Below are 11,915 nucleotides of genomic sequence, written 5' to 3' on the forward strand. Positions count from 1 at the left end.
TACTGGTCACAATTTCTTAATATAAATACATTCAACTTTGAATTGGGTAATCTGATGCCTTAATTATAATGTATTTTGTTATGAAAATATTTAAATGTAATATATGCTTCCAGAAAAGTTAAATGTTTCTGTAAAAATAACTATTTGAACATCAATTATATGGTAATTTAATTCATTTAACAACACGTTATGAATTTCTTTCAAACAGTATTTTGGGAATAAAATTCTCACATGTTGTGAGGCTTTTCCAATAATCAAGACCTCAATATTCCGAATTTTCAAATTAAATTAATTTATCAACTTTTTTTCCTGGTTCGCGTTGCGCACCGGCCTCTATAGCGAGCTTGAACCATCTTCAGCTTCAGCTACTTTGCACTAACAAAGCGCCCCACGTTCTGAGACAAACCCAGTATGCTATCTGCCATGGGGGATCAGAAAGTTTCGATTTTTCATTGATTGTGTATAACTGCACAAAGAAGGTAGTGAAGCAATGCGTAGAGCGATCGCGTTTCTCGTTCACCCACGATTCCTCCTTCTCTTCCTTGTTCTCTCAATTTTCCTCATTTTCACATTTTCTGGTTCTACCACCACCAATGGTTTTACTAATCCCAAACAGGTGCGCCCTTTAACCTTTCATTTGTATGTTGTTGTCATTGTGGATCTGATTTTGGTAATTGGGCCGGTTTTCGTACCATAATTGTTTATATTACTGTGAGGTTGTTTCCATAGATCTGAACGTTCCGTTCCAATCATTTGGCACGTGTTTTCGTTTTACTCTTTCTTTTTTACTTTCTGTTACTGATAGAATGAAATCAAAATGGAGTTTTTTGTATTTTAATTTTGCTTACATTTACCTGTAATGCCACCCTAAGGAAGTGCACCTTACGAAATTAAACTCTTTCGTGTAATTGAATTGTATTGCTTTCGGATGCATTTTAATTTTTGCCATTGTAGTTATTCCCATTATTAGTTGGCTGCTGTCTATGCAATCTAATTTGATTAATGATGAATCACTCATGGCTAGATTCTGTGGATTGCGATGTGGCTGGGTAGCATGCTTTGCATTATAATCGATTCCTTCTTTATTTATTCAAGTAAGTTGTTTGAGTTCCTTTTTGGTTGGGTTAGTGTATGCACTATGTAGTACTAAAAGTATGAACTAGGTAATGTATTAAAACTTCCATCTGTAGACTAGCAGACAATTTGAGCAGCTCAAGAACAAAATGGGGGTTTAGCCCTGAAAGTGAATCAAGGGAGGGTCATACTAGATATATAAGGTTGGCTTGATGGTAAAGGGTGAAGGGAGGGAGGGATAGGTTGTGGGTTCAAATCCCCCTGGTAACAAAAACTAACAACTAGCATTTGCCAATCCAAAAAAAAAAGGGAGGGGCATGCTCATAACACACATTAGCCAGTTTGAAGAAGCATCCATCTCTGTAGATCAATTCTGTGTACCCGTGCCTTGTAACCCAGCTTTAGAAAGAAGAGGATAATGAGAGCTTCAAAAGGTGGGTGGAGATACGGAATCTTTTAGTTCCCAATGATTCCTTTAAGTATTAGGGGAGAGGATATCTACACTATAGGTTCCCAAGGCACAGGGTGCATTTAGTGCTCACAGAAGGCTATGATCATTTAGAAATGTGATAGAAATTGATGAAACAAGGATACTGATGCGGGAGTGCATGGTTGCTGGGGTTTCCTTTTCCTCAAGCAATTCGGTTGTGTCAGCCCCGAGATTGGTTGGTCTAACATTTATGAGCTGACTGGACAAAGATGGATGGAAGGTAAGATAGATTGGAGTTCAAGTGGCACAGGATTAGGAGAGTGTATGGGTAGAAGAATGTGGCATTTGCAGAAGAGGATAGTATTTTGATGAGAAAGGCAATATGAAAAAAAAAGTGTAGTCCCTGGGTAAGCAATACTGCCGAAATCCTTTGATTTCAGTTTGAGTCTTTTGCTGAAATAAACCCATCATGTTTTCTCTTTCCCAGCATATTATGAGCATTCCCTGCTTCTTGGAGTGTTACCCTTATCTATATTTGAAACAATTTGTAAACACAGTTATGATTTTTATCATGAAGATTGAAACCTGCTTCTTTGGTTGTGGCGGTAGCTCTATCTAGTAGAGGTTCTTTGGTTGAAGTTGTATGAGAAACACTCTGACTATAAATGAAGTTTTTTTGTCCCCTATATTACACGTGGACCTGTTTTGAGACCACCATTTTTAACACTGAATATTTATAAACATAATCATCGACTTGTATATCATTTGATTCGAAATCGATGATTAGGTGTTAGAATATTAGGAAAATATCTTTAATTTATTATAGAATATCTTAAATTATCTCATAGGATTAGTTTGTTATCTTGGAGTATCATAGATTATCCTTTAAAATTAGTTTCTTACCCCATAATATCTCCTAGGATTAGTTTTCATATTTCTTAATAATTATCATGTTTTGTTTTGTTATTTAAGTAAAATTAGGAGTCTATTAATTAGAATAAATAAAGGTTAGTGCCTTAGTCTTTTAAATAAGATCAGTGCAACAAATTGTATTAATAATTCAAGATTATTATCTTTTTTATCTTCTCTCCTTTTTGGCTAAATACATATTACTTCAACATGGTATCAGAGCTGTACTAACCATTGTGACTTGTCCATCATTATTCTGCTATTGAGTTGCTGCTCAGAAGTCTATTGTAACAATGTCTTTCTTTCCAAATCCTTCTCTTGTTCCTTGCTATTTGTTGTTTGCCACCAGTACATATCCAATGATTCCTAACATTAGTGTTCTTCTTTAGTTTTTGAGCTTCGTTGGTACTACTCACTAGCATGTTTAATTTCTTCTGCTGTGCATTTTATCAGCATGTTTAGTCTTAGAATTCAGGCTTAGTGCATAACTCAACTCTACAAAACTAGCTTGTAAACTGAAGACTGTCCAAGCCTTAATAAGGAATCCATCTGCCATATCTTTGGTCAATGTGCAATCTTAACACCCCCCCTGTGCCTAGGACTTGACATCTAGAGCGTGGACAAATGCGGATGGCCCAATAACAACAGCCCTCATGTCTAGGAATAGACATCTAGAGCATGGGCAATTATTGGTGGCCCAATACATGATAGACTTTGAAAATACTATATTAGAATTTTAGGCTTAGGGACTAACTTAACACGACTCTTAAAAGGTATAAGGAGTACATTTGCCATATCTCTAGACAATGTGGGATCTCAACAAATCTCTATCTCTTGCTGTTGCTGCTATTGTGTCTTCATTCTAGCAGGTTCATAAACTTTAATTTGTGCATTTGGCAAATGTCAAGGAGGATGGCCCGTTCTATCTTATCATTTGGTGTCCAAGGTGATACTGTAGTGATGATTAATTGACGTCAATGAATCAAAACAAAAGTTTTAATATATCAGGGATCCAACGCAACACAAAAATTTATGAGGGACCCAAAACAAATAATCATCTATTAGAAACCTCAAACATATATAACCCTAAATTTAACAAGTATATTTAAGAGAAATAAAATTAAATGCTCAACATATAATATTAGAACAAGACATATGACTTAATGAGAATGAGAGCTCTCATTTAATAATAAATTCTAAAAACATTTTAATTTAAGAAAAGATCTTTAAAAATTCTTATTCAAGATGATTATTTAGATTTATAATGTAGGAGCAGTTAGGAGTCTATTCATTAGTATAAAAAGGCTTAGTGCCTTAGTCTTTTGAATAAGATCATTGTATCAAATCATATTCATATTCAAGGTTATTTTCTTTTTCTCTTCTCTATTCCTCTCTAAAACGTTGTAATCAACATTAGGCCATGTGTAAAATTTTTCCACTTATGATTTTCATCTTAACTGATAAACTTTCCCTTTTCTGATGTAGGTTGTTGAGATCATTGAGGAGAAACCAGAAGAGGAGCCAGAAATTACACACAGAGTATTTTTGGATATTGATATTGATAAACAGCGTTTAGGTTGTCAAGCAGTATTTTTAGAAATTTTACTCATTGCAATCGTTTAAATCAATTTGACTCGTGAAATACTTTTTGACCAAGAGGATGTAGAAAAATTGAAGTAACAATTTATGCTCAATCAACTTTTAAAAAATGCTATTTTTCCTGTCCTATCTGATATTGACAACCTGCAGTATGCAATAACTTCTACAGGTAGGATAGTGATTGGATTATATGGCCAAGTTGTACCGAAAACTGTGGGTATGTCATTGTTCTTATGTTTCATGTTCCTTTGTCTGCAACTTAATTGTTTTAAGAATATAAATTTTCATTTTGCATGAACCAAGGGTCGGCTTCTTTAGTAGAAAATGTAATTTTTGTGGGTATTCATTTTCTTTCACCCTTTTGTACAGGGTGTCTACTTTGGACTTCAGTTATTTTTGTAAATTCAAACTTAAATGTGCTTGATGGAGCTTTCTCCTTGTATATGTATGCTATTTACATACAGTAAGGCTTATACATTATAACATTGCAATTTCTAATGACTGAATTTTCTGTCTGCAGAAAATTTTAGAGCTTTGTGTACAGGTAGCTGTAGTCTCTTCATTTTGTTTATTAATTTAATCCCCATCGGTCCTTGCACTGATTAGGAGTGTTCCATGATGTGTAGGGGAGAAAGGAAAGAGTGAAAATGGCATAAAGCTTCATTACAAAGGAACACCATTTCATCGGATAATATCTGGTTTTGTGATTCAGGGTGGAGACATTGTTCATCATGATGGTAAAGGGTCTGAATCTATTTTTGGTGGCACCTTTCCTGATGAGAATTTCAAGATTAAACATTCTCATGCCGGTGAGTAACAATTTGCTTGGATGAAAGCATTTCATTTTATTATTAATATTTTTATAACTTGATGTTTTTCTGTCATTTCTAAGATATGTGTTTGAGTTGTTTCTATGAAATCTTACTCCCATGATTGCAGGAGTTGTTTCTATGGCAAATTCAGGACCTGATTCCAATGGCTCACAGTTTTTCCTTACCACAGTGAAGGCCAGATGGTAAGTTATTTTTGTCCTTGTAGTGTATGGTTTGGACGATTTCTAGACTGGGGATCAGATGCAGTTGGATCAAATTCTCGTAGGTTAAGAGCAGTCTTTTTAGGGTGCGAGCACACACACTTGTGAGAATACTGATTTATTGAGAAAAATAAGAACTATAAACCTAGATCATATAATCATACATGGATGGTTAAGATCATATATTTAACTTTTAATCTCATTCATTCAAATATGATCTAGTGGTCAAAATTTATAGTTGTGATTTCTCGCAATGACAAGAATTCTCGCTTGGTATACTTTCTATATATAGATTGATTGACACTACCTTTGAATTTGTTCTTTTAAAGGCAAAATATATATTCATTGTGTCATCATCACTGGTTTATAGTTATGAGTATGATATCAATTTACTTGTAAACTTTCCAGGTTGGATGGAGAGCATGTTGTCTTTGGCAAGGTTGTTCAAGGCATGGATATTGTGTATGTAATTGAAGGGGGAGCCGGAACTTACAGTGGAAAACCCAGAAAGAAGGTGGTGATAGCAGACTCTGGGGAGATACCAAAGATCCACTGGGATGAGGAAACTTGAACTTCCTCCTTTTAACATATGTTTGGATTATGGTTTGGATAGCAGACACGGCTGGTTTGTCTTTGATCTTGATTCGAAGTCTTAAACCATGCTTTACATGCCAACTTGACTTAAAAAAGAATTGGTAGATACTAGATTGTTATTAAAAATATACTGAAGCCCGGTTTCTTTTAATGTAAGCAATATATTTGGTAAGTCCATTTTATGTTTTTATGTTTTTTTAAATCATTCCTGTTTATTTATATTGAACACGGCCCTTTTCTGTAGAGAAAGGGGAAATCATTATATTCGTCTTGCTTCCGTTGAATCTTCTGTGCGCAAATGCATTCTTCTGCCGGAAAGGTTACCGTAATTAGATATGCCTAAAAGAATTATATTATTCAGATAACATTTTTCTTACTTTTCTTTTAATAACTCTATTTTTCTCTCTTTATTTTCCTCTATCACATAACGGATTTTATTCCATACTTTTCTCTCCCCTTCTATTTCTCCTTAATTGTAAAAAAAAATAATGTACGAAAGTGACATCACTTTCGGCATTATAAATATATAGGTTACGGAGTTTGGAAAAGATCAAATATTATATCTAATCTAAATTTATTAAAATTATAAATATCATATCAAAATTACAAATGTAAATATATTTATTTAAATAAATCAATTTATTAAATCCTAAAAGGCTTTTTTAGGCGATACAAATTTAACATTTTAAATTAAATAAACTTTAGAAAATATCCTAACTTATTAAATAGGTTTAGCTTGACATAAATTATAAAATCTAATAACAATAAGATACCGCATAGTACGATCATATTGGATGATTCTTATCGTTGTTGGCTGATACAAAAGGTGGGACAGAGAAAAACTAGCAGCACTAAGTAATAAGTAACGTTTAAAGCCTTTTCAGAAGTTTGTGGGAGATTAAGCCGTTCAAAAGAATCAGATAAAATATAATTTGGTTTATTGTTAGAAGTTATAGGAATTAATTAAAGCAATGAAAGTCAAGCCAGCAAATAATTTGTAGTATTGGAGGTGATGATTTCAGACATCAAGCCCCCTTGTTTCTGGTGTTTAGTAATGAAATAAGAAAAATTACAACTTTGAACATTATCTTTGTAATTGTAAGGTTATGTTAACGAAAAGTGTGATTTTATTTTTCTAGCCGTTGTTTACCCGACCAGGCTGAACATAAATGAAGTAAAAAGCCAGATTTGCATGTGGATTGCAGCTCAAGATTTTGTAACAGATTATGTCGCGCCACTGAATTTCAAGGTACTTTTGTCGTAATGCATAACGCAACAAGCATGCATCCATGTGATTCGTCCAGTTTGTATCATGTTCTTCCAATGTCAGAAACTCCCCCAAATAAATAAAAAGCAACTTTATACATAGAAAGTAAAATAGTATATTAATACAAGCATATTAATAAACGTACAAGAGAATATCCTCACAATGAATGAATGAATATTATTGTTTGTAGTAAGCACTAAGAAGAACAAACACTTTGTATAATGTCTGACCTAATATCTCACAAATTAAAAACATAATAAGTAAAAGTATTCTATGCTGATTTGATAAATTTTTTAAAGGCGAGGAACATCTCATTACACCCACTTGCGAAAAAAAACCCAGAAAATCTAATATTTATATTTCTTGTCTATAGAAAATTATCTTTGAATGCAACTACTTAATGAAATTTAATTAATCAGGCGTAGTAGTACATGTTAAAGGTAATCCGATTAAAACCCTGTTAGATGAATGGTAAAAACACTAAAAGCATAAAACTCAACTAAGAAAACTGCATCATCTTTGTTTGCCGTTTGCCCCGTCAGATCTAGATTGAAAAAACACAAAAATCTAGAGTAGTATATGTTTGGTGTGTAGAGAGTTTGAGACATCATTTTAATTGATTCAAACCTGAAACTCTCACTCTCTGTGTTGTGTTGGGTTGGGTTGTAGTATTATGATGGGTAGTAGCGAGGATCCGAACAACAAAGGCGATTTTCCATACGAGTCCCCGGCATCGCAACCCTTTCTATCGAAACCCTCGTCGTCTTCTTCGGCAGTGGAAGAAGAATCGGAGTCAAACCAACAATACCATCACATCACTTACAATTCTGGCCCTCGTTCCTTCAAGGACCTTCCTTTCCTCATCCTCTTTCTTCTCTTCCTCCTCTCCACCTTCGCCTTTGGCATCTTCTCCATCATCCATCGAAACAACAACTACCCCTCTCTCTCCTCCTTCACCTTCGACCCCACCACCTCCTCCTGCGTCCTAAACCCTTCTTCTAATTCTTCCTCCTCCGTCTCCACGTGGCTCTCCCTCCTTCAAACAACATCTTCATCGCCTTCTTCGAAATTGGTGAAGGCTCTCATATGGACCCTCGTCATCACCTTCGTCCTCAGCGTCCCCTTGTGTTGGGCTCTGCTTCTCTTACTCAAGCATTACACCAAACAGATTGTCTACGCTTCTATTCCATTCTTTATCGCCATCCCTATTTTCCTCAACGTGTATTGGTTCGTGGCCTGCACCCTCGGCGCGTCTTGCAGCAACGCGTTCCCCCTCGCGTACCGGGTTCTCGTGATGGTGTTCGTGTTCTTGGTGATTGGGATCATTGTGTGGATCTTGGTGGTTAATTGGCATCGCGTGGAGCTCACCGTGAGCATAATCGGGGTTGCTTCCCACGCGCTTTCGAGGAACATGGCTTTGTTCGGGGTCCTCCCTTGTTTGACCGTTGGGCTGGTGCTGTATTTCGTGCCAATCGTGGTTTTCATGGTGTTTGCGAGGTTTAATGGGAAGATTGTGGTGAAGAATTTGAAGCCTGGATATGCTTGTGAATGGAAGGAGGATTCTTGGGTGCCAGCTTATTATGCTCTGGCTATTCTCACCACGCTGTGGTCTGCGGCAGCTATGGTTGAAGCTCAAGTTTATGTCATCAGTGGGACTATTGCTAATTGGTATTTCTCCAAGGAACATCAAACTCCTAGGCGCAGTATTCGAACTCCTCTCAGGTCAACATTGTTGTTGTTGCCTTGCATTTGTTTGCTTATGTCATGTTTCACTCTGACTCGAGTGTTAAATTGATTAGTTTGACTTGAATTGTGTGCTTTGATATGATTTTAGTATATCCTGTGTTAGAGTGCTTAGTTTGAAATGTTTTCTTTGATTCCATTTTCAGTTATTATTTATGTCAATGACTCTTGCTGGTTGCTTTGTAATTTTCTTAGTTCAAGATTGCTGTTACCTGTGATGTGTCTTGTAGCTTTTGAATATAATATGGTAGTTCCCCTTAGTGTACTCTTTGATTGGCTGGCTGATGGGAGAACTGATGAAAAGAAATGTTCAATTGCGTTGAATGATTTCTTTTCATTTAGAAAGACATTAACTGTGGTTTTTGGCTTGCAGAAATGCTTTTGGTCCTTCTTCTGGCACGATATGTTTGTCGGGATTGCTTGTCTGTGTTGTTCGAATGGTGCGCTCTGCAGTTGATAGTGCAAGACAAGAGGATACTCCTGGGATAGTGAACCTTGTGTTGCAGTGCTGTGTAAATGCCTTACTGACGGCAGTTGATTTTCTTAACAAGTTTACCATAAACTTTGCTGCAATAACTGGTGAAGCCTACTGCTCTTCTGCAAGGATGACATATGAACTTCTAAGACGCAATCTTCTCTCTGCTGTTTTTGTGGAGACCATCTCATCTCGCATCCTGGCTGGAATTGTCTTTGTTTTTTCTGCATCATACACAATAGTGGTACGTGGTGTTAACATGACTCTTTTTAATCCTTGCACTTTGCATTAGAAACTTGCTGTGAATTGTAAGTTCTTGGCGTGGGCATTTCCTCTTGAAACATTAAATAATTTGTATAGTGATGAAAGTTTGGCTGGTGCGTAAAAAATGTATAAAATACTAAATAGTGAGATCCTACAAAGATTGTGAGAAGTACTAATTACTACCAATTTAAACTATTTGAGCAAGCAATTGATTTAGATGGAAATAATTGAAGACAGAATTGTAGGGAGTATTTAGAATGCAAGAATAAAAGCAACTTGGGTACAAAACTCTATCCTTGTCTACCTATGCAACTGAATTCAATTCAATGCTAGTCAAATCATGAAATTGGAGTTTGAACCTACAAAATTAGATTAAGCTTAATTCCTTGAGCCAAAACCTAGTATATTTCTAATTCCTTACACAATATCTAACTTGATTAAGCAATGAAATAAATTTTTTATAAAGAACTCACAAATTTGATGTCTATTCTTAGACACACCCAAACTTATGGCGAACAATTTAAATTATAGTCTAAGCCTGATGTTCCAATTACCACACAAACCTAAGATCAGTTTCTATAGCGAAAAACTAAAGAAACACCCAAGAGTGATGAGAAAGATGCACAAATTTCATGGAATAAACTTAGATAAATGAATTCAGATTACATAATGATTCAGTTTCTACCTTATTTAGCTTAGAGAGGCTAAGTTACACATGGAAAACAAAACAGAAGAACAAGAAAATAGAAGGGATAAAATGTGTTTGTGCTGCTAGATCCTTTCCCAAGGACTCCAAGGCTTGAAGAATGTTTTGGAACTCTTTGATCCTCTATTCCTGCATATGCCTTCTTTTGGTCCAAAGATTCAAAATAAACTCTTGACCTGCGACCTTCAGTGCCTAGTGTTGGTGCTGACTAGAAACTCTTTAGTCTGACCCTTGGTGCTGGCTTTGTAGCATTGGGCACTCCAGGATAGTATCTCACTGTCATTTCATTGCATGACACTTTAGAGGAAACAAATAATGCTGACTTTGTTGACCTTCAACTCCCAACACTGAATCACTGATGATCTAGTTCTCAATGCTATGTTATTTTTAGAGTTTTTTGCAAAAAATAAATAAATATAAAAATCATTAAAAACATGCAAATAATTTCTAAAAATATAAAATACTAAAATTTTACAATTAAGTGCTAAAATGTAAATATGAGAAGCTAAATTCCCTAATAATAAGGCCTAAAATTAGCTATAAATCTACATTAATTGTTAAGGTAGATTTATGATATAACTGTTGCACTTGTAACCAGTCGATGTTGACCATTTGTTTGACAACTTGCAACATTTCCTTCCATTAACATCTCTACATTTTCACTTGGTACCATAAATTGCAGCCAATTTATAGGTTAGAAGGAGTTTGCAGGAGGATTTAAGTCAGTTGAAACTTCATTTTCTTATAAAACTCCAGACTCCGGGCAAATAATATCTTAAAAATACTTTTGGGGATAAAAAATATGCCAGTTATTTGATGGACTTGGTTATTCTGTCTATTTAATACATTGTTTCTAGTTTGTTTTTCTGTAGTCATTATTTTCTGTTTCTTCTATCAAGGTTTGTCTTAATTGTTTATGTATGACCAGGCCTGTGTTATCTTAAAAGCTGGTACCAATCTTGGGTCTGATTCATATTTTGTGGCTGCGATGGCATGGGTGCTACTGATAGTAGTGCTGGGTTACCTCGTGCATGTGCTAGACAATGTAATTGACACAGTTTACATCTGCTATGCGATAGACCGGGATAGAGGAGAGGTTTGTAAACAAGATATCCATGAAGTTTACGTTCAATTACCCATTAGTAGAAGTCTCAGACAGTCTGTTACTACAAGAACTCTAGGTGTGTAAATAATTCTTGAGATACAAATGTTTTTGAATCCCGGGATTGCTATTTTATGGACAGTGTGGAGTTAGAATTGTCCGTGGCTGTGACTTGTGATCCTATTGTGCATACTCCTGAATATTTATTTAAAATTTGTTTTCTATTTTTTTTCTAAGGGTAACTTTTAGTTAATCTGAAAGTTGACTTCAGTTTTGTGTAACCTTAATGATGTATATTTTGTTTGGTGGATAGAGGCACAAGTTTACACTGTTAATCAGAGAGATTTGTTGGAGAACTAAGCACAAAATCTGTATTACTTTTGCAGTGCTTTCATTCTTATTTGTTTTGTGCATTGATTTGCTTTATTCCCCTTTAGGCGTTTGTATACTATTGTCTTAGTCTTGAAGCCGTGTAAAATAGTAAAAGCTACAATTCCAAGTATGAAGTATCTATCTGTTTCTTCTTCCTTTAAAAATACTTGTTTGTTTTAGACATGTAAAAATGGGTTGGGCGCCAACTCCATCAGTCCTTGTTCATTGAAAATGATTCTGGTTTTTGATTAAAAGAACCCTTTGAAAACGATTGGGACCGACCTAATGCATATTTGGAGACCCGTTCAACTGCCTCCAAAATTACGTTTGAGGCAAAAAGTAACGAA

At 35.3% G+C, this 11,915-nt stretch overlaps 2 protein-coding genes across 3 annotated transcripts; both read left to right on the forward strand.

Annotated features, from left to right (window-relative positions):
- Positions 1–271: 271 nt before the first annotated feature.
- On the forward strand, positions 272–5,898 carry LOC114377379 (peptidyl-prolyl cis-trans isomerase CYP21-1-like). 2 transcript variants are annotated; one of them, XM_028335855.1, is made up of 7 exons: positions 274–616; positions 3,899–3,989; positions 4,182–4,229; positions 4,533–4,556; positions 4,639–4,821; positions 4,952–5,027; positions 5,454–5,898. In XM_028335855.1, exons 1-7 carry the CDS (start codon positions 491–493, stop codon positions 5,614–5,616), a joined length of 711 nt encoding a protein of 236 aa, XP_028191656.1. In that variant the 5' UTR covers positions 274–490; the 3' UTR covers positions 5,617–5,898. The 2 variants fall into 2 exon arrangements, with proteins under 2 accessions (XP_028191657.1, XP_028191656.1); XM_028335856.1 differs by lacking the exon at positions 4,182–4,229 and having other exon boundaries at positions 272–616.
- Positions 5,899–7,318: 1,420 nt separating this feature from the next.
- On the forward strand, positions 7,319–11,698 carry LOC114376569 (choline transporter-like protein 5). The gene is made up of 3 exons (XM_028334743.1): positions 7,319–8,628; positions 9,023–9,368; positions 11,023–11,698. The coding sequence occupies exons 1-3, from the start codon at positions 7,580–7,582 to the stop codon at positions 11,281–11,283; spliced, it is 1,656 nt and encodes a 551-aa protein (XP_028190544.1). The 5' UTR covers positions 7,319–7,579; the 3' UTR covers positions 11,284–11,698.
- Positions 11,699–11,915: the final 217 nt, after the last annotated feature.

Source organism: Glycine soja, chromosome 11, assembly GCF_004193775.1.
Source record: "Glycine soja cultivar W05 chromosome 11, ASM419377v2, whole genome shotgun sequence".
In the NCBI taxonomy this organism is placed as follows: domain Eukaryota; kingdom Viridiplantae; phylum Streptophyta; class Magnoliopsida; order Fabales; family Fabaceae; genus Glycine; species Glycine soja.

Excerpts from the sequence above, each read along its gene's own strand:
- LOC114377379 (XM_028335855.1), top strand. The coding sequence starts at position 491 with ATGCGTAGAGCGATCGCGTTTCTCGTTCACCCACGATTCCTCCTTCTC. Across the intron at positions 3,990-4,181 it reads TATTGATAAACAGCGTTTAG|GTAGGATAGTGATTGGATTA; the intron begins GTTGTCAAGCAG and ends TAACTTCTACAG. Across the intron at positions 4,557-4,638 it reads TTTTAGAGCTTTGTGTACAG|GGGAGAAAGGAAAGAGTGAA; the intron begins GTAGCTGTAGTC and ends CATGATGTGTAG.
- LOC114376569 (XM_028334743.1), top strand. The coding sequence starts at position 7,580 with ATGATGGGTAGTAGCGAGGATCCGAACAACAAAGGCGATTTTCCATAC. Across the intron at positions 8,629-9,022 it reads AGTATTCGAACTCCTCTCAG|AAATGCTTTTGGTCCTTCTT; the intron begins GTCAACATTGTT and ends TTTGGCTTGCAG. Across the intron at positions 9,369-11,022 it reads CTGCATCATACACAATAGTG|GCCTGTGTTATCTTAAAAGC; the intron begins GTACGTGGTGTT and ends ATGTATGACCAG.